Source organism: Diadema setosum, chromosome 12 (assembly GCF_964275005.1).
Source record: "Diadema setosum chromosome 12, eeDiaSeto1, whole genome shotgun sequence".
In the NCBI taxonomy this organism is placed as follows: domain Eukaryota; kingdom Metazoa; phylum Echinodermata; class Echinoidea; order Diadematoida; family Diadematidae; genus Diadema; species Diadema setosum.
This window is the reverse complement of record NC_092696.1, coordinates 13456845-13484353: the sequence shown is the minus strand read 5'-3', so window position 1 is coordinate 13484353 and position 27509 is coordinate 13456845. Positions and strand designations below refer to the sequence as shown.

The 27509-nt window shown below is 34.7% G+C and overlaps 1 protein-coding gene and 1 non-coding gene across 2 annotated transcripts; both read right to left on the bottom strand.

The window, feature by feature from the left end:
- Window positions 1–5050: 5050 nt before the first annotated feature.
- On the bottom strand, window positions 5051–19309 carry LOC140235730 (uncharacterized). The gene is made up of 8 exons (XM_072315742.1): window positions 19243–19309; window positions 18614–18937; window positions 14135–14431; window positions 9403–9681; window positions 8405–8677; window positions 7760–7831; window positions 6367–6523; window positions 5051–5258 (listed from the first exon to the last, which is right to left on the bottom strand). Exons 1-8 carry the CDS (start codon window positions 19307–19309, stop codon window positions 5162–5164), a joined length of 1566 nt encoding a protein of 521 aa, XP_072171843.1. The 3' UTR covers window positions 5051–5161.
- Trnat-agu (transfer RNA threonine (anticodon AGU)) lies at window positions 10580–10653 on the bottom strand. Its single transcript has one exon. It is a non-coding gene; the product is annotated as a tRNA-Thr (tRNA).
- Window positions 19310–27509: the final 8200 nt, after the last annotated feature.

Below are 27509 nucleotides of genomic sequence, written 5' to 3'. Positions count from 1 at the left end.
AGTGTGTATGTTTGCTCGCAGTAAATGTACATCATATCTATAGTTTTACGCATTTGGGTATGATCATAAGTATAGATTAATGTGTATGCGAATATCAAGATAGATATATTATTCACTTTAGTAAAAACATACTTCATATACACTCAGCAAAAAGTAACGCCTTTTCCAGTGAATGTTTGTCATAGAATGTACACCTAAAAGTTAATGTATTTTACGCCTTTTCCAGTGAATGTTTGTCATAGAATGTACACCTAAAAGTTAATGTATTTTATACCATAATAAAGGTAATTTAATTTGTTATCAACCTGGTAGGAGGGAAACTTCACGCATGAGTGAATATCTTTGTCTTTCTCTTCCAAGGCACAAAAGTAAAAATTGCCAAAAAAAGTTGTAATTCATCCGTAATTGTGTGTCCCCGGACCCTTTCCCTGACCCTAACCCTATATAATCCTAATCCTGAACCTATTATCTAATCCTAACCCTAAACCTAACCCTAATAAATTTACTCTAACCCTAACTACTAACCAGTATTTAGCCGAGAAGGGGGGGGGGGTAGGGGTTCCCCTCGGGTAGTTGCCCTGATACGGCTCTTCCATCTAACAATAAGATCAAAAGACATATTCAACACAATAAAAACATGAATCAAGATGCAACATAAAACTACGATCTCTAGAAAAATATCTTTGAAGACAAAGAGTGCGATAAAGGCTCAGAATAATGAATAATGAGGAAAATGAATAAAAAGACTTCTGTCAAATCCAAATGCAAATTTTAGCAAAAATGGCAGAAATTTGAAGTGATTTTTCAAATTGGAAATTTGGCTCTTGAATTTTTCTCATAAATTCTTCATTTCCTAAAACGAAATAATAAATTAAGAAATTCTGTTCATTTTAATCATCTTTGTGCCTTTAATCTCTATGTCATTTGAAGCTTGAGTGGACAGAACAAATTTTATATTCCCTCTTCAGTTTCCCACTTTGTTTGTTTGAGGTTATCAAGAGATAAAGAGAAAAAAAAATATTTTGCTATTTAATTCATGTCTCTCATTGTATTAAAATGGTCTTTTGTTATCATTGTTATTTTAAGGGCATTTGCAAATGAAAGAAAACATGTCATTTTGGCCACTTTTACTTTAGTGCCTGGTAGGACAAAAACAAGTGTCAATTCATGCGTATTAAGTTTCCCTTTGTATTGACCTATACTAGGTTGATAGCCAATTGAATGAGCTTTAATATGATATATAATACATTGATTTTCATCAATATCTTCCATGAAAAATATGAACTCGAAGAAATATTTATACTTTGGTTTTTTGTTGAGTGTATAGGCCTTATCATATATCAAGTGTATTCCCATCTACACTCAAAGTTATGTCTGAATTTCTGTATAATGGTCCTTACAAATGCATGTCGTGTATAATCGGAAGGCGTATAGGAAAGGGGTATAGGGAAGGCGTATTTTAGCGGAATAAGGTCTTTAGTAAAACACTGCACAAACTCGTACATAAACACACAAAAACACATATTAACGTTAATTTGTCTATTATAATAGGTCCTATTGGGAAAGTTAATATATATATAATCATATATATCTATATATATATATATATATATATATATATATATATATATATATATATTATACATATGAATAAACGGAAAATGTTGTTCACACACTATTGTAACTTTATATTGAGTTTTCTGTGATGTTACTGAAAAGAATTTCGATTTGTGTATGAAATTATGTTGGAAGAAAAATAAATCAAACGAATAATCATTCATAATAATATTGTGTATTAAGACTATGATGCAGATTAATGAATGTTAACCAGTGGTCATAAAACAACCATCAACTCGAAACTAGGAATTAAAAAAGGCCACAATTTCATACCGGATTTGTGGATTATCCTCTTCATATGGTTCTGTGTTAATCAAATGATGTTACCTATAAGGGTTCAGTACATGGACCGATCGGCTTTAGCATTGGAGCTTCTAAAATACGAAGTGCATTGCACGAGCTAGGGTTTTTTTTTAGCAGTCCCCTCTATTTCCGACTTTTTTTTTCTTTATTACGATTCAGTAACAGTTTGTCCATGCATTTCTCCATCTAAAGCATGTTTTGTCTCATTGTAAACAAATGACATTCATTTCAATGTCATTTGAATATACAAAGTCACATTGTATTTAACTTTGTTTATATGCAAATATTATATTGTATACTGTCGTCTGAAATGAAATTAAATGAAATGAAAGAATGGAATTGTATAATCATTGTTCTATCACATTTGTCTCTTTGCTTTTCTTTTTCCCCTCCAATAATTGAATAGATAAATAAATGAATATATATATATATGTATATATATATATATATATATATATATATATATATATATGTGTGTGTGTGTGTGTGTGTGTGTGTTGATATGCAGACATATCAAATCAGAACTATAGATATTTGTGTGTACACAAGATTCTCTCTAAAAGGCTATGGCTTACATAATCCAGATCAAACTGCAAATAGGGTTTATGTGAATTCCTTAGCAACATAATGCAGAAATAAAGATCTTGCCCTTACATTACAAATTATTCTTTTGGAAAAAAAAAAGAGAGAAAACAAATCGTGTTGTTGTTATCTTTGTTGAAGTCCCATGCCACAGAAAACTAGAGATCAATCGGCAACAGAGTGAACAATTACTTGCGGGTAATCAGTGTGTACATGCTGGTCGGGGAATAATTATCCAGACTTAAATTATCCCCAAGAGCTACCGAAAGCAAATCACGAAGACGTCAGTCAACAACAAGTCCTTATGAATAATACAACATTGCGTACAGGCACACACAGAGAAAAACAAATAGACTAACAGACAAACAGACAGACAGACAGATGGACAGACATATACATCCACACTTACATTCCTCTGAACATCAGCCTTGAGACATTTTCTTTTCTTCTGTCTATTCAACAAAGTTTATTTCGAGAGAACTTGAGGATGTTCTTGTTTCCACAAACAAAAACTCTTCATAAACTGATTCCATTGTGTTTTTACACACGCAAATTAGCAGTAATCAATGTTTTTTCTCAATGCCGCTGGTTACTGCACTGTCATTTTTCTATTCTTATAAATATGTTTATCAATGACATCAGACATGCCAGAGATCTTTGCTGTCTCATACAAAGTCGTATCCCAATCTCTCAGACTCTCAGCACGAGCCTCATAAATTTTCACTTGATGTAATTTGCCCTATTCCATATAAAGGATGCAATCAAGCATAATTAAGAAAATCAAATGTAATGTTTATTTTTCTGACTTATGTTTGATTTCGACCTTTATTCAACAGGGCGCAGTATATTGAGATCCAGCTGGCTTGTTGTAATTGGAAGGGCATACAATTGGTAAAAGACGATAAGTTAAAGGTACTCGGTAAAGAGCTCTGAGTATCGAGATTTTTTCTTTTTTGCCTTTTTAGCATTTTCTTTAGGAATCAAGAAAATATCATGTGCAATGAAAAGAGTAAAAAGCTTGCATTCGGGCATACCTCAACAATTTGGTCAATGTGATTTTTTGTTGCATCTTGATAGGTCTTGAAGATGTAGCTGTCATAGTTGAGTATTTGACGATTTTTACCAAATACCGAGCTTAAAGGGATCATATAGTTTTGGTTGAGACCTAATTTCAGGTTACTAACTTTTTTTAGTGAGATAATGAGAAACTTCTTATGAAATATGAAAGAGCATGTAATTCTATGAGGTATTAAACGTTTATTTGATGAAATTTGGTTTTGAAATGGCTGAGATATCCACAAAAGAGTAATTCTAATAGAGTGTGGGACCCACACTTCATTACGGTCGCTTTGTTTTACTTTGTTTTTGGATGTTTCAGTCATTCCAAACACGATATTAATCAAATAAACTTTGAATTCCTCTTAAAATGGTATGGTCTGTACTATATCATTAGTGTTTTCTTGGTATCTCGCAAAAAGTTTAAAGCCCAATTCTCATCTCCACCAATACTGTACCATCCCTTTAACTATTCCAAATTGCAGGGAATTGCATCAATTTAAACAATACAATACATTGCAATACAATACTATTACAATGTGTTATAATCAATGCTAAGTACGTCCTTCCCCATAAGGCTCTACAGGGAGTAGTTTGTAAGGTCACAGAAAATAAATAGAACATTGATTACAAACACTACTCAGCATGATAGTGAAAACAATTCTGAGTAAACTTCAGTCAATCACTCGTACTTCACACATTAAAGTGTCAGTTTAGTTAAAAAGTAACAAGGATACAGATCGCTATAGAGCATTTTAAAAGAGGGATAGTAAAGTAAACACGAATTTAAGAGTTTTGCTGCGAGTAGCAAGTATGAATCGCACAATGAGTCAACTCTATTCCAGTTAACTTTAAATATTGGCGATTAAAGTTGCTAATAAACAGTGAAAATGATAAGAAAATGTGGTATATTATTATTAATCATAATTACGAGAAAATGCCTTGTATAGCAAGTGACATATGGCATGGCAAGTTTTGATTTGTTCTCTCTTACGATGGACTTATACTTTAGAATTGTTTAGGAATGGCCTTGATCCGTTTGCGATCAAAAACTTCAATTGCCGTTCTGATATCATAAAAGAGTTCAACTGATATTATTCAATTACCACGTTATTTCGCAATCTTAACATCTACGGTATATAAATCAATGTATGCACAGTATAGTGTTAAAGAGACGTTTAATACGATTTGTGTTATGGTCAGTTTTATTCATCCCCACGAATGGCAACATAATGTCTTTGTTTCTGTTTTTCTCCAACAAAATATCATGAAATACAAATAACAATAGCACATTATTTGCTGATAATCCTTCTCAAAATGTCAAGAAAATAACACAAAATTTCATGATGTGACCATGACCTCAGTCGTTCAAATTCTATTTTCTAATGAGTCTGTTGCATGCAATGCATTATCCATGTTATCGTCATCATTTTCTTACACTAAAGACCCAAGACGCTATAATTGTTTTTTGTTTTTTGTTTTTTTTCGTTCCGCGTGCAGTTATCTCGGTTAGAATATGTCTTTCTAGAATTTGTCAGTGATTGGTTGTCAAAGGAGCGAATCACCGTACTTGAACCGGTAAGGGCTGCCTCGCCATTCGTCCTCATTGGCAGGGGATTCTTGACGTCATTTCGTAGGCTCCCTCGGCATGTGTGTTGACTTTTATGTCTTCTTCCAGTTCACGCGCCAACTCATCCGATCTGTGCAAAATGAACAAAAACAAAGAAAAAACAAACAAACAAATTGACAAATTGAACAACGTCACTGTTGCAGATTCAGTCAATTAATGCGACTTCCTAATTGCTCATGAAAACAGCGACTTGGGATCTAATTATCCTTTACGAAGAACCCTTGAGTGTTTATAGCATACACTATGCTTTGTGGATGTAACTGTATCTTGAAAAAAAAAACATATACATGAACAACTCTTGGATGGGATGAAAACTTATCAAATTTCAGTAAAATCTCAGTTAAAAATTCTCGTTCAACATTCATGGTATAGTCTTTGCTGCTGCAAGAAACTTTACCACATGAAGAAGTGCACTGAAACATATTCATTCATTTATACATTCATTGTTTTGAGCATGAACTATTCTTTTTAACATAAACGTACATGAAAAGTTTTATTGTAAAATAAGGTAGGCGCCATTCTTTAACATTTCAAAGTAACTGCATCATCTGATCAGATAGAGCAGAATTAAATCTTTCCAGTGATACCTCACTTGTAAAATAACATTGAATATTTGAGAAGTTATGATTTTAGAAGTGAAGATATCCTGTATTTTCTTATTATCTTCTTTGCTTTAATAAGCTTTAATCATAAATATTTCAACTTAACAAGGTAAGATTTAGCTCGTTTTGCGATAAAACTCTTCACATATCAAATTGAAAAGAGAAAAGACAGCAACCTATCATAAGCAAATTTCAGTAAAGTCTCAGTTAAAGATTTATGTTAAAGATTCATGGTATTGTCTTAGCAGCTTCTAGAAACATCACCATAAGAAAAGATTTCTTAAAGAATGCTTGAAGAAGTGCACTGAAATTTTGACCGTAACAAGTTTCACTCCCATCAAGAATAAAAGCATATCAAGAGGCAAACAGGTTATGTATTCTGATACAACCGTATATTAAATTAAAGATTAAAGATATCCTATATTTTCCTATTATTTTCTTAGTTTTTAGCAGTTCTAATTACAAATATCTCAACTTAACAAGGATGGATTTAGCTCGTTTTGCGATAAAACTCTTCACATCTCGAAATGAAAAGAGAAAAGAGGACAGGTTGGAAGCAAGTAAAGGAGAGCGTACGTTCTCCACGTACCCGCCCTGGGTGGCGAACACGATCGCTTCTTCATCACGACCACGATGTTGACTGCAATGGAGAGAAGGAGAACGACGATGAGCAGGCCAACGGTGGTCGTCGACTGACCAAAGACACCAACAACAGGGTCGAACCTCGCTATGACTACAGTCATTAGATAAGAGGAGAAAATTCGAACAAAAATAGAATGCGATACTTAATAAGAGAAATCAAGATCCGAATTTTATTCCTAAATAAAGAACTGGAATGTAATACCTCTTTAATGGATAAAACTTATGTGATCTTTACAATACTCACCCATAGAGACAAGGTTTTCGCATTATTAACTACTTACAGATGAAACACAAACCCAGCTTTAGTGCTTCAAAATGATTCTGAAATGTGAGTTATTAATAGAAACAACCAATGTAAAACAGCTAATCTGTAAAATCAATGTTAAATATTGTTAGATATATACAATATGTGAACAATGATTGTAATGTAATTGTTTTTAGACTAACTGTCTGCAATTATGGTTTATTTAGAAAAATAGGGATATCCCCATATATTTTAGGGGTTTTTGCGAAATCGTTATATGATGAGATATTTGTGATACAACTGACCAACACATATTATGCATCAAGTGTGATAACTCGAACATTTTCTATAAAATCATAGCTCCCAATGGCAATCAAGACTTTTAAAGCGATGGTATAGTATTAGGTGCAGATTCAGCTTCAAACTTTTTGCGAGATATACTTAGAAACCATTTATTAAATGTTAAAGAGCATACTATTCTGATAGGAATTCAAAGTTTATTCGATGAAAATCGGTTTTAAAATGGCTGAGATACCAATTAAAGAAAGTAAAAGAAAGTGATCCTAATAATTATTATTAGAATCGCTTTGTTTAGGATATCTCAGCCATCTCAAAACCAAATTTCATCAGATAAACTTTGAATTCCTCTAGAATTGCATGCTCTTTCATTATTTCATAAGAGGTTTCTCATTATTTCATTAAAAGAAAAAAAAACAATCTATTATAAAAAATTATTATTAAAAAGTGGGGAAAATGAAACCCATCTCAACCAAAACTGTACTATCCTTGTCAGCACGATCAAGTAACTAAAACAGCATTTTGCTGTCGGTGAAAATCATCGCAGTATCCATTTGAAGTTTACTCCAGAAATTCTCAGACTCCGACTCTGTAAGTTTCCATCGACAAAGATTGTACGTGACATTATCCATTGCATGATTGCAAACATCTTTCTAGAAACGAAATCTGCGCCACGTTTTAAGAGAAATGTCACCGACTAAGCCCAAAGAGATGTTTTTGCTCTTTGTTTTTAAAGCGAGAGAGGTTTATAAGAGACTGGAGAGTCGATAGAATCAAAGCACTTACTTGTAGTTGGTATCGGGTTTTCGGTGACACACGGCGATGTCTGCTGTATTGCTGCTGGCGTCGTCATGGCAACTGTAACGATATTTAATCAATGAAGAACATTTTTTTTTTTGTCTCAGAAGCATTGATAAAATTCAAAAGATTCGGGTCTACTTCTAACGAAATGACTTCGATATCTTTGAGGGGCAGTGCATCATAATCTAATTATTCATTAAGCTCGTTTCAGGTAAAGCATTCTAATATCAGATAACTCTAGTACTGGAATATTATATCCGCTTTGAATAGACATCACAGCTCATCTGTTTGTCCTTCTCAGGGAATAACTTTTGCATCAGTGGTCAATGTTAATGTTTGCATATCATTTGAAATAAAAAAATGAACATAATTCACTGTATCGAACAAATTCCAAAGGTTATAGGTAAAGTTAGCTTTCCACGTCGTATATACGTGGCTCGGGCGGGTCAAACACGAGATCCCTATTCCGTGCTATTTTCTATAAAAAAAAAAACCCACACATACAACAACAACGCCAGCGACAAAACACAGTTGAATACAAAACTTTACACACACATGCACACGCACGCACGCACACACGCAAACAAATACGACAGCACACTTCAACGCAACAAATGGGTACCCATATACCTGGCGGGGGACAATGTTCCCTCACAGCTTCCACTCGTCCAATTCCATTGTCTGCGATGCACCTGACGATCATGCACCTGCCTGGGTTCGACTGTATGGTGACAGAGGCGGACTCATCGAGGGGCACACTGGTACCGCCAGCCTGGATCAAATACGTGTGTATTGGAGGATTTGCCTCTTCCGTCGAGCGACACATAACAGAAACGCCGATAATGTATCCATCTTCAATCTGGTCTTGCGTCTCAAGCCGCAGGGTGTCGTTGCGAGGGGGAGCTGTAAAATGACAAAAAAGCAAAATGGACTACAGCCATGTTTGATCAAGCTCAGGACGGTGTCGATCAAAGCTGTACGTTTAGTCTTATTCAAACAATGTAACTCGAACCGTGACCAGTAGTTATTAGTTGTTAACAATCATAATTTGATTAGATGAAAAAGGAAAAAAAAAAGAAACGTTAAACAATGAAAAGAGTTTAATCCTGCGTGCCTTTGTATCTGTCGGTAATAAAACGTACATAATCTTTTTAACGAGATTTCGTTATCAAACATTGCGAACATTACCTAGTCCCCTTCTGACGGAAATGTTTCTAATTTTTAAAACATTTCCAGAGTAGTTTTCCTTTAATATCATTTTCTAAATCGAAATACATATAGAACAAGCGCACCAAAACAAAACAAAACAAAACAAAACAAGATAAAACGATGACGTACTGCGGCCTTACTTGGACATTTTCTAAATCACAAATCGTCACTCCATGCTCCCTAGATTTACCTCATGTTGTGTATAAAGGATGAAATCGTGTCTTAGTTAAACAAATATTAAAATGCATGGACACTGGTAAATTAGACTTAAACAGGGTTACTTGTTAGTGCTGATTGGGAAAAGGGTAAACAATGCTTTTACCTAGCTGATATTGTTTTATTACGGGGGTGGGAGGAATTTTTCATGTCTAACAATATTGATATCCAGCTGGAATGACAAACTGAGCGCAGATCCTCACCTTTAGGACACAACCTTTCCTCAGTGGCGGTCCAACCGAGCTCGCTGGTACCATTACACGTGACATTAATGCACCTGTTGGGGTATGATGGGAGAATCGCCGACGTAGAATTCACCATATGCAGCGGGACGCTGTCGGCATTGATGACGTAGGCGTTGAGGTAAGGGTTGGGCTCATCCTCAGGGCTCACGTGACACGTGATGGTAACAGTTCCGGGTTGACCGTCACTCCATTCGTCATGAATCCTGACCGATATAACTCCGGACGTAGATGGAGGATCTAGGATTGAGGATGGGGTGGGGTAAATCATAGTAAGTGTCTGAATACGTGTCGATGCATTTTACGCAGATGCAAAGTGTAAAATTCAATTTCTAATCAGTCATTGTTTCATTTAGCCAAACGTTGTAGCAAAATGCCCAAATGATTTAATAGAAATAATTTACTATTTGCAGATGAAACAAAAACCCAGCGTTAGTGCTTCACAGTAGTTCCAAAATGTAAACTGGGATAAGAACAACCACTGCAAAAAATTTGAATCGGTAAAATCGATGTAACGTATTGGAAAATATAAGAATTGTGAACGATAGTTATGGTAAGAGTTTGCAGACTAAACCTTCTATAGTTACGACTTATTGGGGGGAAAATACAGATATCTCCTTATATTTTATGTTTTTGTTTTTTGTTTTGTTTTTTGCATAAAATGTATATGATAGGATTTTTTTTTTTGGTACAACAGACCTACACATATGCATTGAATGTCATATCTTGATTTTTTTTTTTTAAATCACTGTTCCCGAAGGTAAGCAGGACCTTTAATATATCATATATGATTATATATGAAGAGTTTGTTTGCAAAAACCGATAAGTCCATATTTGCCAAACGGAGATATTTGCGATTAAAGGTCAAGAAAAATAAAGAGAAAAATAAGAAAATTTTTGCTTCTTTTGACCATAATTTCAAAAATGTACCTTTTTATGTAGTGACCAATATATCATTTAAAAGGTATTATTTTTTACCTTATAACAGAGACCGTACTTCAAAATCTTCAAAAATGGACTTATCGGTTTTTGCAAACAAACTCTTCATATGTATATATATATATATATTGAAACAAGGAAGGGAAAACTGACCAGAAACAATTGTAATAATAAATAACGAAAACTTTGTGCAAAAATGGGTTTTCATCGGGATTCGAACCCGAGACCTCCGGATTACTAGACCGGTGCTCTACCGACTGAGCTATTGAAAACCCTAGATCGGTGTTCGTCCCAAACCCTTAACTCTCTTTGCTTGTGTGGTCAGAAGCTATAGTGTGTGTATGTGTGCTACACACACACACATTAAGGATGTAAATCAACTTTGGAATAAATGTGAGGGATCGCCGAAGCGATGCAGCTTTTTGTAATATATTTTGAAACAAGGGAAAACTGACCAGAAACAATTGTGATAATAAATAACGAAAACTTTGAGAAAAGAAAATGGGTTTTCATCGGGATTCGAATCCGAGACCTCCGGATTACTAGAACGGTGCTCTACCGACTGAGCTTTTATAAGCCCTTTTTTCGTTATACATATATATATATATATATATATATATATATATATATATATATAATAACAACTCCTGACACGTTGAATAGAAAGAGCATGAAATACCTCCACTAGCAGTGTAAAGGAGGGTTTCGAGCCTCGCCATCAAGACTACCAAACTACGGCTATTCTCCAGTTAACAAGCCTTTGGAACACACAGACTCAATTGAAGAAAGACCGTAAGACTTTATAACTCAATACGGCAAGCCTTGAGCCTACTACTTGAACTTGAGAAGTTGATTTAAATTCAATGAATGTCAATGTATGGAAAAGAATAAACGAGGAGTCTTATTATTTACATAATTAAAAGGATTTTTTTTTTTGGGGGGGGGGGGGGGGCTGAGACAAGACTTACTGTACTTTAACATGTTTTGTCAAAACAGGATACTCGTATTATGAATACTTTGTCATTGGTTAACAGCAAGACACGATTTCAGCAAAGCTTGGTATATACGCTCAGCAAAAAAAGAAGAAGAAAGTAAATACTCTTTCGAGTTATTATATTCATAGAAGATTTTGATAAAAACCAAGCATATCAAAGGTAATCTAATTGGCTATCAAACTAGTAGGTCATTAATAATGAAGGAAAACTTTACGTATGAGTACATGCATTCATTCTTGTCCTCCAAGGCACAAAAATAACAATTGCAAAACTTGACATGGTGTCTTTCATTTGGAAATGCTCTTCAAGATAATAATGATTAAAAAAGGACCACTTTAAAGGGAGGGTACAGTATTGGTGGAGCTGAGGATTTGGCTTTTAACTTTTTTTGCGAGATATCAATAAGCCACTTATGAAATGCCATTCTAAGAGGAATTCAAAGTTTATTTGATGAAAATCGGTTTTTGAATGGCGACATCCAAACACAAAGTAAAACAAAGCGATTGCTCTGTCTTCGCTTTCTCAGCCATTTATAACGAATTGTTATCAAATAAACTTTGAATTCCTCTTAGAATGGCATGCTCTGTACCATTTCATAATCATAAGTGGTTTCTTAATATCTCCTCTTGGAATTACATTCTCTTTCATACTTCATGAGAGGTTTCTCATTATCTGACCCAAAAATGTTAGAATCTGAAATTAGGTCTCAGCAAAAACTCTTGCAAGCCCTTTCACCCAATGAGAGACATTAATGAAACAACAAAATAAGTTTTTGTGCTCTTTATCTCTTTATAACCTCAAAGTAAAATCAAAGTTCGAAAGCAAAGGGGGATTTTTTTTTCGTCCACTCAGACTTCAAATGACATATTGAGTAAGGGCAGAAAGAGGATACAATGAACAGAATATCCTTATTTCATTCTTTTGATTTAGTAATTTAAGAATTTATGTGATAAATTCGAGAATCAAATATTATTTTGAATATTCCTCATTTGAGAAATCTACTTAAATTCCTACCATTTTCGTTTTTATTGCTTCTTCTCTCATCTCATTTGAATTAGAAGATTATTGCTTCTTCTCTCATCTCATTTGAATTAGAAGATTTTACACAAGAATCTTCATTTTCCTCCATTATTTTATCCCATATTAATTTCTTGGGCTTCAAAGATAATAAAAAGGTCATAGCTTTATTTTTGCAAATCAATTCACGTTTTTTATTGTGTTAGATTTGTCTCTTGTTCTTATTCTTTACATGGAAGAGCACTTATGAAGAGCACGCATGAATTATTACTAATAAATTTTTGCAATTTGTGCTTTTGTGCCTTTGAAGAGAAAAAGGAAGGTGTTCACTCATGCATAGTGTTTTTTTTTTATTGACCGACCAGGTTGAAAGCATATTGAATTTCATTTCAGATTATATGAAATTTCAGCAAAATATTCTATGAGAAAAATAAACTCGAAAAAAGTTTTTAATTTCTTTTTTTTTTTGTCGAGTGTACTATGCTATTGTTTTTTACTCTACCTATGAAATATGCCATCTTCCCTTTCTATTAAGATTTCATGACCTGTCAATATGAAACGGTTATTCCTCATAATGACATCATTTTGACACGATATGATTATATATTGACTGTTCATTCACTTACACCTTTCAAATCACATATTTTCAGTGCTGAACATAGTGAAAATAAACTAGTAAGAATGGATGCAGTGAATTCCCGTTATAACAAAGTCCTCGGGATGGGCAGTTTAATGTTTTTATGTCGAAATTCCGTTATAACCGAACAAATAAACAATTAAAAAACAAAACAAAACCGTGGAGCCGATAATGTACCGGCCTGAATCTTTATTTCGTTGTAACCGTGTTTGTTATAACGGGAGTGCACTTTATACACTTTTACAACATACGAAGGGACTTCTCCACAACTACATCAGAATTCTTGTCAAGTCATCTTTTAACTTAGCATTAATTTACACAAATTTTCATTAAAAAAACCCCGAATGTACAAGTATAGACTGTAAAAACACTGCATTCTACTGTAATATTTATGTAAATCATTGAAGTCACAGAGGAAACCTTCAACTGAGTCTGTTGGTCTACATGGCTTTGATCAATAGCGACATAAGTGGTCAAAGCATAATATTTAATTTTCCCTTGAATTTCCAACTTTAGGATTTCTATGCAAACACAGCCAATGATATTCAATCAAGAGCACATTTTTCGTTCTAAATGATTCAATGATATTGTTCTAAAGTACAGTTTTATGGCGACAGATGTCTCTTTCTCCGCTATTTATTGTTTTCCGTCTGATACTTTTATCACAAACATGTCATTTACCGTCTTTTTGAGCCAGCCACATGTCTCAATGTCAAAATCCTGAGACTTAGCAAGTTTCGTGAGAATTTGCAGGGTTTTCATACATTTTACGTCGCAACGGAAAAATGAATAAATAAATAGATGAATGAATAAACAAAATGAATAAAGGAGTCGCTACCATCACAGGTAAAGTACAAAATCTTGACGCAAGCTTTGGAATAATATTTTATCATAAGAAGAGACCTTCTTACCTTCTTCTAGTCACTCTCCACAATATATTACACTCAAAGTTTGTGTTAAAAATGTCTCATGTTTTATATTTTGGCCAATAACCAGTCCTTAGCTAAATAATGTCTTATCGCTTAGAGTTCATGAAGGAATTCTGCGATATAGCACAAATCATATGAAAAATTTAGAATGCAGTATACAAGGAAGTTTTACTCACAGCGTACATCCAGCTTGTACTCTCGGTATTGGTTGAACTCCGCAAATTCATGTCCGGAAACCCGGCACTGGAGGATCTTTCCGTTGTCTGCTGGCGTCGGGGTAAAGGTTAGCGTGCTGTCAGTGTTATGATTGCAGTAACCATACCAACTGCCTGCGTCAACGCATCCGGTAAGAGCCAGCCAGTGGTTGAAGTACTCTCTGATAGGGAGTCCGCTGTCTGAAGTCGATTTGTTCTCTCTCTTCCACTTTGAAGATACGTCCTCGATGTCATCGAACAGTTTGATTAGCTTTCTGTGATTATATAATCACTCAATGTAGGACGAATCACTGGAAGATGTTTAAGATGTGATGAACACCAATTCTTAAGTTCATGTATCATAATTTTCCTATTTCGCACTTTAGAACTTAGTTGCAAATCACCTAAATCTATTAAATCTAAATTTGTGCACCGATTGTTTCCAATGAATACTTTTCTTTAAAAACAAAGCAGAAATATGAATACACTAATTGCAATATCCATGATTGGAGATACCATGGTATTTTACGAGTGGCAAAAAAAAAAAGAGGAGAATTTACATTTGGAATCTCAATTATCAAGTCTCGAGATGATTTCTTAACGCCTAATTTTGCGGATGACAAATGCGACATCCCGAGTGCATGAAACGCCTTGTACTATGGGAAGAAAAGAATGTCCCTTATTCGACGGGGCAAACACAAATATTGTGCATTAAAAAGAGAGGCAGATAATGAAAATCATTTAATACGGTTTTCAAGCTCCGAACGTAATTATACAGCAAGAATATTCCCTCTTTGTGAAGGAAGAGAAAATATTCCGAGATGTCTATATGTCTAGGCCTTCCGCTGTAGCGTTCGGTTGATCATGCTTCCGTCTTCACATGCCCTTACACCCTGGTATGAGGTTAAAACTTCTTTTTTTACTGTGATCAGGCACCGTTTCATGTCAGGTAAGACAGATGAAAGGAATTATATACTTTTTCTTTATCTCTGTGGCAGAAAAAAATTGAGTTCTCGCTAAATTACGCAGTAATCGAAGACTAAGCATGACTTTGCAAGGTCTGTGGTTTCAGTTGTAGCTAATGTCATATCCGTCTCAGAATTCCTTATGTCGTGCTTAAATGAGCTGATATTTCACGAGAACCCTGGAATAAGCTAGCTTGATGTCATTTGAACATCAAACCGAACATAGAGACGACTTGGCATTGCAGTAGAAAAAAAAATTCCATGACTCTGATTACTACGTTTCAAATCACCTTTGGGAAGAAATCCATATTGTTTTCCTGGGATATTAAGAGCGATGATTCTAGGAACATCACTGTAATTTTTCCAAAATCAAAAAGAATACAAAAACGGAGGACATAAAGAGACGTTTCCTTCGAACGAAAAAGACGACACAAGGAGAATAATTTCTAAGTCGGTATACCTACTTCCTTAGGGTGTCCGCTCAGGAACTGCATTTATCTGCCTCCTTCAGGGAACAGCGGGTAGCTGACGGGTAGATTAGGTCGAAGCCGGAATGCGCTGTGACAAGCCGTCGAAATAATGTTTCGTCGGGCTATTCTGAACACCAGGTATTTTACCCTCACTCATTACGGAGCAGATGTGGTCACTGCCGAAGGGAATCAAGAGTTTTAAGGTGAAATTTAGGACCATGTCGAGGATATGTGGCAAAGGTCACTTCCTGTTCTAGTAGGTAAGAGATAGGACTGCAGATATTCTTCCGCTACACCACTGCTAATGTCATATGACTTTACCGCTGATTCATTGTGCTGCCATTGTAATTTGCTATTAGAAATATTAATGCGCAAAGTCTTCCCTCTGTTCCTCATAAAAAAATAACTCTAATATTACTAATATAGCTGAAATCATAGCCTAACTGTCATTGTGTGTGAGATATCGATTTCTTGAAGTTATTATGAAATTTTAATTTGTTGAAACATTTGGTGCGCCTTTTATCTTTTCTCCCAAAACCCAGTTGACGACTATATATTTCGGATATATTTTTATGCCGACGTCTGCGTGCATGGGAAACTATTACGCTTCTTGGCAGAATACAGTGCCTGCTTTGACATATATTTGGATTGATTTCAGTAAAAATCGAGTATGAAATCAAAAGATAAAGACTATGCCCTCTTATACAGGTAGAATATGACTTCATGGCTTTAGTCCAAATCTATTGAAACGTTGACATTTTTTCTTGCAGTGACTCTAGCATATGGTAGAGCGGCCGATGAACGTGGAACAAATTTCTTCCAATTGGGACTTTCGTGAGTTTAGCTTTTAGGTCTTATTTATTCGATAACTGGGAATTACTTGCATTTTTAAGCGCCCAAAAGAAACGCAAGGTTTGAAGATCAGTCCTTTACCTTTCCAACTGCACAAACACATTTTGGTACAACGCCCTGAAAAGTGTATTAAATGGTCAACAAAAAATGTAGGTAAATAAGTAGGGCAAAGTTCACTTCCGGTAAACGAAACACTAGGCGTTTGGCACAGGCTTGTTGTGCAGTGTTTGTGTGTAGTTTACGAGGCATGAATACCGAGTCGCAGAGTAAGTGAAGAAGCGGTTAAAAGTTCTGGAATGCTCGGAATGAATAATTCAGGCAAATTTTAATTCTTGAACTGAAAACATTTTCTCTCCATTCTGTTGTTTTTTTTTTTCATTTCACCTTGGAGAGGAATAGTCATATAAATGAAAAATACTTTGTATTTTAATAACAATTAAAGCTGACAGTTTATTTTTCAAGGAAATGGGGGCAAATTTTCAGGGAATGTTTGCATTGAAGTATTTTTGAGCGAAAAAGCTAGAAACGAAATCAGACAGATTTAGAGTAGTATTGAACAATTGATACTCTGCAAGCTTTGAGTGCTAGAACCCAATGATGAATAAATGTTTGCCTCCTTGTCTGTTCAATACAAAACTATGACTAATTTCCGACAGACAGACCTTAGGCAGTGTGTAGTGTGTGTGTGTGTGTGTGTGTATGTGTGTATGTATGTTTTTTTAATTGTTTAAACATTGTTGATTGTATATTGAGTTTATACATTCAAGATGAATGTTTTTGTCATGTGAAATTATAGAAATCAAATAAAGATTACTGAAAAAAAAACCAAATATGTCTGTGCATGTGCGGTGAGTGTATGTGAATTTTTCCTATCATAAAAGTAATTTATCTTTTTATGATAATATGATGATATGTCTGAATGTAGGATATAGTTTTATCTTAAGCAGAGCCATCTATATCAAAAAAAGATGAAAGCAGAATGATTGAAGCGACTTGTGTTACCTAACTCAAAATTGTCAAATATAAAGTCATCTCTATATGTGACCATTGAAATGATAACCAGTACGTCTTTTAAAACGTTGATGGTTTCGAAATGAAGATTGGTAGGAAAATTTATTCATTTAAAAAAAAAAATAATTTCTTGGGAAAAAAATGTCTTTTTTCAATACAAGTATAAACGACTTGATGATTAAGACAATTGGTATTCTTTTTTTTCTTCTGTTAGAAAAATCAATTAACAAGTTCTATTTTAAAACAACATTATGAATCGAACGTCTTTTCTAACGCCTGAATGAATGTGAAATCTATCCATCTCAACGAAATGAGGATCAACGAAAATTATGAATCAAATGACATCTAACAACGCTAATTACGTAAAAAATTGGCAGTGTAGAATACGTTACTTTCTTGTAGTTGTAGTTTTTGTTTATCCGTCAAGACAGAGTGAAAGAATCTAATATGAATCAGGCTGGGTCAGCTTGAATTTCATGTGATGTTGACTGGCATTTTCATGGTATCATCGGTGTCTGTGAAAAGTAGGAACATGGCAACGGTCCAAGAAATGTGCTGAAAGGAATTGGAGGGAGCAAGAAGACGAAATTTATCCCTACATTTTATTCAATTCCGTAGATATCTTGTGCTTCGTAAGAGTAGTACTTTGCTGAAATTTGGACGATGCATTATTGGTATCTGGAAGTCTTCAAAGTCTCGTTTTCACGAAAATCAGAACAGTTTATCGGGAGTAAGCCCACAGTCTATAAAATAATCCTTCTTGAAGCGAGTAATGTAACTCTGTGACGTCACGTCTTCATTGACTCGCGCGCCGTCGAGATACCAGGATAATGTTTCGACTGGAATCGCAGCCATGGTGGAGCAGCGTGCTGTGATTGGCTGATTGGCTGAGGGTCTACTTGGCACGGTGAGCGTTATGTTAGATTTTCCTGGGGGAAAAAAATAAGTATGAATAATGAAAGGACAGTATCGATTTTATTTTTTTTTCTAGCTATGTTCCAATTATGATATGAAGCATTCAGCATCACACAGAACGGAGTGAAATGATAGCTTATCACATAAATCAAATTCGAGATATAATGAAGTGGCTAAAGGAACACGTTATAGCTCTTGCCAAAATGATTGGAAAAGATAAGAGTATTCCACCTTCATATCAGCCTTACGTTCAACTTTCAATGTGATGTCTGCATGTTGATTTCCAACAAGGCAGGTGTAGATACCAGCATTGTACATCTGGAGATCTGTAATGCTGAGAACGGAGTATCCATCGGAGCTGCTCTCTCTTACGTTGTATCTATCCCAGTAAAAATGGGCAGAGGTGTACCGTTTGCTACCGCCGCTGAATACATGGTATTGTGGATGTCGGGGATAGCCATAGTGATACCATTTGAAAGAAGGATTCGATACCCCTGTCACGCTGCATCTCAAGTAAGCCGTCTGACCTTCCCCGTACGTGATGTTTGGCGGGCTGAGGTGAACCGTCGCACCTGTAAAATGTTAACATCAATTTTGCTATATCACATCGCGATGAAATACTTGTAGTACATCAAAAGGTTGGATATGAGGTGTTTTCTATCAATGGACCAGTATTATTAACTTTTTCAACTCCTCCTCTTCTTAAAAGTCGAATATAAACAATTGAAAATGTGAAGCACAAACTAGCACAGCAGCGAAGTCATAATAGGACAATTGCCATGAGATCTATGTACGGCTACACAAGAAATGATGAGGCTGATTTCTGTGGGATGTATCATAAAAAAAGAAAACGCCTAATGTGTAAAAGGCATCTCACCTGTAATGCTTGGTGCTGCTACCAGCATGGCTAGGAAGACACAACAAATGAATGATTTCATTTCCATTTCGTCGAGAAAAACCAAAGATGCAGTTCAGTCCTCAACCAGGGAAAGATCACCTGCAGAACAAAAAGAAGACATGATATTCCAGAAACCGATGATGGGTTAGCAGATACTAATCTTAAGCAGACATCTTTTTACGGTTATCATATCGAAAAAACAAACCGACTTCGGTTTAGATGAGGGAGAAAACGTCTGGTCGAATGCAATGGTCTTAACGTTCTCTGTTTCTTAGATTAAACGAACCTACGGACGGAAAATATCACTACTTCCTCTCCCAAGACGTCGCCTAGTATAATTTTGAAAATAATTAATTATATTCGAAAGCATGTCTTTCTTTCCATCTACACCAAGCATAGATAGATAAACACATATAAATATACGGATACATATAAGAATATCTCACCGCATGACGAATCACCCTAAACGGTGGACGGTAAAATGCGTGCAGACGCTCTGCAGGATGATTTCACGCTTCTGAATGATCAACTCGACGATTGACCGCCAGATATACTCTCCTGTATGGTAACATGACACCTTGCTGGAAATCTCGATACTAGTATATCGGATACCTCGATGAACGCTATCATGTGACAAGCCTTTGATAGGTTCCGGAAGTAAGAAAGAATGCATGAGGTAACAGACGAGGAGATGTCTGATGCGGTCTCACATGCCAACTGTATCTTGGAAAGAGGATAAAATGAAATCGAAGTGATAATATTCTTTTAAACGATTCAGTTCGATTGTACCCTCAGCAAATAAGCCTACTTGATTATTCTTAAAGAGGTCACTTAAGGACGGAAATGAGACATATATCATTTTGACAGTATTTGGATATTTCATTCGTAAAGAATGAATTCAAGACGATGAATAAGTAAACTGAAAGTACTTGTAAATATGAGCTAAATAAAGGCCTTATTGATATTCCATAGCAAACATCATCGAACTATCTTCGACATATATGTACAGGTGTGTGTGTGTGTGTGTGGGTGCGGATGCGTGTGCGTGTGCGTTTGTATGCTTTTAGCAAGTTTTGCAGGCTTTTCTTTAAAAAAATGTATAATATACTGTATGACTTCACATAGTGATAAGTGATGTCATATTTTATGTCGCTGATCTAAAACAAAAAAGACTAAAATAAACCGATACCCTCATGTAATATGATAGATAGCTAATAGCGAATAGATAGCGTTGCCATGGTAACGGCATTTAAATGGCAGAAGATCAAGGAAAGATCATTCCTTGGGTAAGACTGTCGTCACGGGGCGGGGGTATTAATCACCTTCAGTGATATTTCTAGTTTTTCAATATTCGAATAGTGACAACTAAATGAGACTTCCATTTTTAAAATTCCTTTCAATAACAATATCGTTTAGAAAGACCTTCTGAACAGAACTTGCATTTCATTAGTAAGGTATAGCTTGACACGGGACTCAAAACGGGAACGTGGACGTGGACAACATAGGAAACAAAAACTTTTTATGAAACTACTGCAGAGGAAAATGTCATAAATTGTACACAGCAAATAAGTTACTAACTTGTTTAATCCATGATTCATTAACTGAGAAAAATAATCATGATCAATTTTGAAACAATATTTTGTAGATACCAATAATCCTAAAGTAAGAGAAAAATTAGCAGAATTATTTGAAGCTAGACTGACTGAAAAAATGGAAGTAAGCTATCATTTATTTTGCCAAAAGCAAAGCTCCAGGCAGTGGTCTGAATATTGCATTTAAGCAATTTCTTTAGACGGAAATCTAGGTTTTACTTGTGCACTCTTTGAATGAATCTTTTGAAGAGAATGGGTTATCAAACACACATGAAAACAAGGTACTATAAATGCTTTAATATTTAAAAGAATGATATGAGTTAAGTCTAGTTAAAAAAACGATACCAATCTTCGTTCTGAACTATTACTATCAGCTTTCATAAAAGATTTTTTTTTTTTTTTTGCAGAAAAAACTGCAATAACTTCACAATCACTCGTAAAGAATTGCTGATAGATTTTTGAAAAGATTTGAATTGTTGAAGATGGAAATGCTTTTTTTCGAATGGTTACATATTTTGGATTCAAAAGTGATTTTCTGCAAGAAGGTTTCAACGTTGTTTACAAATACCTGAAGATGTGCAAATGTAAATGGATGGTGAACAGAAAAAAAAGTAAAATAAATACCAAGAGAAGTACATCATTCGAGGCTGCCGTTATTTAGGCATCTATTCTTATCTTTGCCGTTGATGTTTGTTAGGCATCAGATAAGGAGTGATCTTTACATAAAGGTGGTTGAAAATATTATGTATTGGATGGTAGAAACGAAAATCTGAAAATTTGCTGATGACTCACCCATCTTTGTTGATGAAAAAAAAAGGGAAAAGGTAGAAATTGTCAAAGTAATTTCCTGTTAAGAATAAAACAAAACTAAAGAGTTTCATATTGAATAAGTGGTGATATTCTTGATAAAGATGATGAAGGTTTTCCATGGTTAAACTCAGAGGTGAAAATATTTGTTGATTATTTTGGAAAAAAAGGCAAACCTTTTTAAATGGTATGAAATATGAATGAAATAAGGAAACATAATTTGTTCATGGAAAGCAAAGCATTTGTTTCTGTTTTAAAAATTAAGTTTATTTTGATTTTCTTTTTTCATTTGCAGACTTATTTGTGATGCAAGATTGATCTTTTAGTGAAAAAAAAATAAACATATTACACAGATCGGGTTGATGCATTCAGAAGACAAATCATGAATGAATACTGTTTTGAAGAATAAGATTGAAATTGAAATCAAAATTATTTCAAACCAATCTATTATAATCAATAACGCAGGAAGATAAACATTGATGAATGGGAGATGATTTTGAAAAGCCCTATACAAACACACTAGAAAGAAATTTATTTGATTTGATTTGATGTGATTTGATTTAAATTTGAATTTGCTAGCCATAAAAGAATCTAGTAAAATAGATGTTTTCTTTATTTTTTTCTTTCCTTGAAAGGATATTAAAATTCATTAGTTGAGCGTAACTTATTTTTTTATATAATCTGATCCCTCACATGTATACAATTTGTTCAAATGGAAATTGAATAGCAGTAGTTTGTACATATTTGATATTAATCTACATTTCTTTGTTTTTAAAATATGAAAAGTTTTTGGTTGAAATTATACCAAATTCGCAAGAAATGTGTGATCTTGATTTTACTTTCAATAAAGTAATTTTGATTGACGACAAGTTAGAAAACTATCAGTTCAAAATTGTACACTTTCTCATCGCTTATGAGATATATTGAGTTTTTCTTCGCTCTAGCTCAACACGGCAAAGCTGTATTTAATGAGTTTCCAATGTTTCGTGTCTTTAACAATTATGTCTATTTTGTTTGTTTGTTTTATTTCCGTCATAAACATACATACAAATATAAAAGACAACATATAAGGTACAGGGAAAATGATACATCATGCATAAAATAAAACATACATACATAGCAAATGAATAGTGTGACACATCATCGATATACAAAAAAAAAGAAATAAAATGTAGGATTATAGAAAGATAACGGGTGGATAGCCCATAATCAGCTGCACTTTTCTGGTGCCGCTGGTCTTCCATGGGGACCAGTTATAAAGAGGTATGGAAAAAGAAAAAAAAAAGAGTAGAAGCTTACATATTATATAGATACGACACTATAAAAGTCTCATGTAAACTTACAATGCAATAATATTATACAAAAGCTCAAGGCAAAATACGCTTTCTTGAAAAGTGTACATACATTTCTTATGTATCAGACAAAAATATAGATATCTAGATAAGTTTACATAGTCTGAACGCTTAAGAAACTGTAAGAACATAAACCTTGCATCTTTGACAACATGGACAATATTGTCATAAGGAAAGTATATTATGTTTTGTGTAACATTGATATCAATGTTTATGATATGAAACGTGACTCTTATATTCATTGTGTATTATTTTCTTTAATGTATTATGATTAATACATGCATTGCAAAAAAAAAATAGAGATCCTTGAAACAAAAAGCAGATCAATATTCCTCACTAAAAACAACACCTTGAAAAAGTTATAATTATAGCTTTGGAAATGTCGTAGCCTACCCGCAGGACAAGAAGTAGCAGAATTAGGCAGTATGAATTAGAAAGTGAAATCACTCGTTAATAGACAAAGTCGTGTCTACTTGTAAGAAATAATGTGGTAGCCGCACGGTAATTTTGAATGTGAAATTTGTTTATTTCTAAATATACAGTTTATCCAGCAGCAATTCACATCAACATTACTAATCACACAGAGACAAATGTGTATGTGTGTGTTTGTTTACGGATGTGTGTGTGTGTGTGTGTGTGTGCACTGAGCGTGTGTGTGAGTATCAAAGGGAGGGAGAGAGAGAGAGAGAGAATGGTGGTGGAGGGAGATAGTCAATATGACTTTTTATTAGCATTTTGATTGTTGTTACCATGGTTACAGCGTTTCCGTTAAAATATTGGGACCTGGCATTTGTCCAGGTCATTCATTGTGAAAATCACATGTGGACGAAAATGCGTTCGATTTCTCTTTCAACTATGTACATTTTGTGAACTTTCCATAGGGTCATTTCTCACAATCTTGGGATTGTGAGTCATACGGATCATGATATCTCCATAAGCTCTTCTTTCAGATAATCTGATGGGATTATTGAAAGTCCGCGGTGAGTCTATTGCATTGGATCCTTCGTAAAGCGATTGATGTACGTCTGTGACGTCACGCCTTCATTGAGCAGCACACCGTCGAGATACCAGGATAATGTTTCGACTGGGATTGCAGCCATGGTGGAGCAGCGTGTTGTGATTGGCTGACTGGCTGAGACTCTACTTGGCAAGGTAAGAGTTATATTTGCTTTCCCTGAAAAAAAAATATTAACGAATGAAAAGATAGTATTTTTTTTTTCTGAAACGGTTTTCCAAATAATACGATATGAAGCTTTCAGCATCATATAGAACGGATTGAAATTACAAATTATCACACAAATCAAATTCGAGAAAATAGTGAAGTGTTTATACGAACACATTATATGTCTTGCCAAATCAATTAAAGAGATTAGAGTATTCCACCTTCATATCACCCTTACGTTCAACTTTCAATGTGATGTCTGCATGTTGATTTCCAACGAGGCAGGTGTAGATACCACCATTGAAAATCTGGAGATCCGTAATGCTGAGAACGGAGTATCCATCGGAGCTGCTCTCTCTTACGTTGTATCTATCCCAGTATATGTTGGCAGAAGTGTACCGTTTGCTGCCGCCGCTGAATAGATGGTATTGTGGATATCGGGGATAGTGCCAGTGATACCATTTGAAAGAAGGATTCGATACTCCTGTCACGCTGCATCTCAAGTAAGCCGTCTGACCTTCCCCGTACGTGATGTTTGGCGGGCTGAGGTAAACCGTCGCACCTGCAAAATGCTAACATCCAATTTACTATATATCGTGTGAAATATATAGTAGATTATATGGTTGGATAGAGGGAGGTGTTTGCTCTCAATGGACCAGTATTAGGCAACTCTTTTAACTCCTCTTCTTTAAAGCCGAATATAAACAACTGAAAATGTGATGCACAAACTAGCGCGGCAACGAAGTCATAGTACGACAATGGCCATGAGATCTATGTACGGCTACACAAGAAATAATGAGGCTGATTTCTGTAGGATGTATCATAAAAAAAAAAAACGCCGAATGTGTATAATGCATCTCACCTGCAATGCTTGGTGCTGCTACCAGAGTGACCAGGAAGACACAACAAATAAATTTGATTTCCATGTTGTCGAGAAATACCAAAGATGCAGTTCAGTCCTCAACCAAGGAAAGATCACCTGCAGAGCACAAAGAAGACATAATATTCCAGAAACTGATGAAGGGTTTCATTGCAAGGAGAAATATTAATCAGACATCTTTTTGAGATTATCATATCGACGAAACGACTTTGGTTGAGATGAGGGAGTAGAAGCTTGTTCGAATGCAATGATCTAAATAACGTTGTCTTTTTCTTCGATTAAAAACGAACCAACGTACGGGAAATATCTCTACTCCCTCTCTCAAGACTTGGCGTACTTTGATTTTGAAGTTATTTCAATGTATGCAATTATTTTACTTGAAAGTTCACCTTTCTTTCTGTCTTATACCAAGCACACATATTTAAATATCTTACCACATGAAGAATAAATCAAAACGGTAAATAGGCCACTGCGCGCAGACGTTCTTCGGGATGATTTGACGCTTCTGACTGATCAACTCGACGATTGACCGCCAGTTATACTCTCTCGCATGTTAACATGACACCGTGCTGGAAATTTCGATACTGGTATATCGGACACCTCGATATACGCTGTGATAGGCCTTCGATAGGTACCGGAATCTTCCTTTACGGAAGTAAGAAAGAATGCATGAGGTAACTGACGAGGAAATGTCTGATGCGGTCTCACATGGCAACTGTATCTTGGAAAGAGGAGAAGGAAATAACATCGAAGTGATGATATTCTTTTTAAAAAGACTGAATTAGATTGTAATTTTAGGGACATTTGTGCAATGGGATGTATAGTCCTATATACACAAATTAGAAGTCATTTGAATCACATAGGCCTACGTGATTATATTCAAAGGGTTTACTTCACAACAAAATTTAGACAAATATATTCTATCACAATATTTGGATATTAATTCATAGGAAGTAATTCAAGAAGAGGAAAATATAAAATGAAAGCAAGTGTAAATGTAAGGTAAATTAAGGCCTTATATTCCATGTAGCAAATATCATCGAACTACAATCGACATATTATGTACATGTGCGTGTGTGTGTCTGTGTGTTTGTGTTACTGATCTTTTTTTAAAGACACAAACAAACCAATACCCTCATGTGATATGATAGATAACTAAATATCAAAACGGGCTTAAGATGAAATACGGCCAGTGTTGATAGAAAGAGACGTTGGACTCAGGTGATGAAGATGGAAAAGTCGGTGAGCTTTTATTACCTTATGTTTTTTTTTTTTCAAATTTCGAAAAGTGACAACTATATGAGACTTCCATTTTTTAAAGTCCTTTCAATAACAATTTCGTTTAGAAACACCTTCTTAACTGAACTTGTATTTCATTAGGAAGGTAAAGATTGACACGTTGGACACAGGAATGTGGTCGTGGACAACATAAGAAACAAAAAATTTTCATGAAACTACTGCAGAGAAAAATGTCATAAATCGTAAATAGCAAATAAGAAAAGTTTTCTCACTCTTTCAATTCATAATTTGTAAACAGAGAAAAATAATCATGATCAAACTTGAAACAATGTTTTGTAGATATCAATAATCCTAAACTAACAGAATAATTTGCAGAATTATTGAAAGCTAGACTGAAGAAAAATGGAGGCAAGCTATCATTTAATTTGCCAAAAGCAAAGCACCTGGCAGTGGTATGAATATTGCATTTTAACAATTTCTTTGGACGGAAATAAAGGTTTTACGTGTGCACTGTTTGAATGAATTGTTTGAAAAAAATGAGTTATCAAACATGCGAGAAAACAAGGTAAAAAATAGATATGATGAATTTATTTGAAAGCACGATACCTATCTTCGTTCTGAATTATGATTGTCAGCTTTCTCAAAAGATCTTTAGCTGAAAAATGACAAAAAAAATACCAAGAAAGAGTTGCTGATAGGTTTTAGAAAAGATTTGGATTGTTTAAGTTGGAAATGTGTTTTTTTTTTTCCGAATGATTACATATTTATTTTGGATTCAAAAGTGATTTTCTGCAACAAAGTTTCAACATTGTCTATAAATACCTAAAAATGTGTTAATGTAAATGGAAGCTGAACAGAAAAAAAAGTAAATAAATACCAAGAGAAATACATCAAGGTTAACATCTTTAAGGCCTCTATTTTATCCTAGCAGTTGATGTTCATTAAGCATTAAAGGGATCGTTCAGTTTTGGTTGAGACCTAATTTCAGGTTTCTCACATTTTTGGGTGAGATGATGAGAAACCTCTTTTGAAATATGAAAGAGCATGTGATTCTATGAGGAATTCAATGTTTATTTGATGAAATTTGGTTTTGAAATGACTGAGATATCCAAAAAAAGAGCAATTCTAATAAAGTGTGGGACCCACACTTTATTACGATCGCTTTGTTTTACTTTGTTTTTGGATGTTTCATTCATTCCAAACCCGATTTTCAT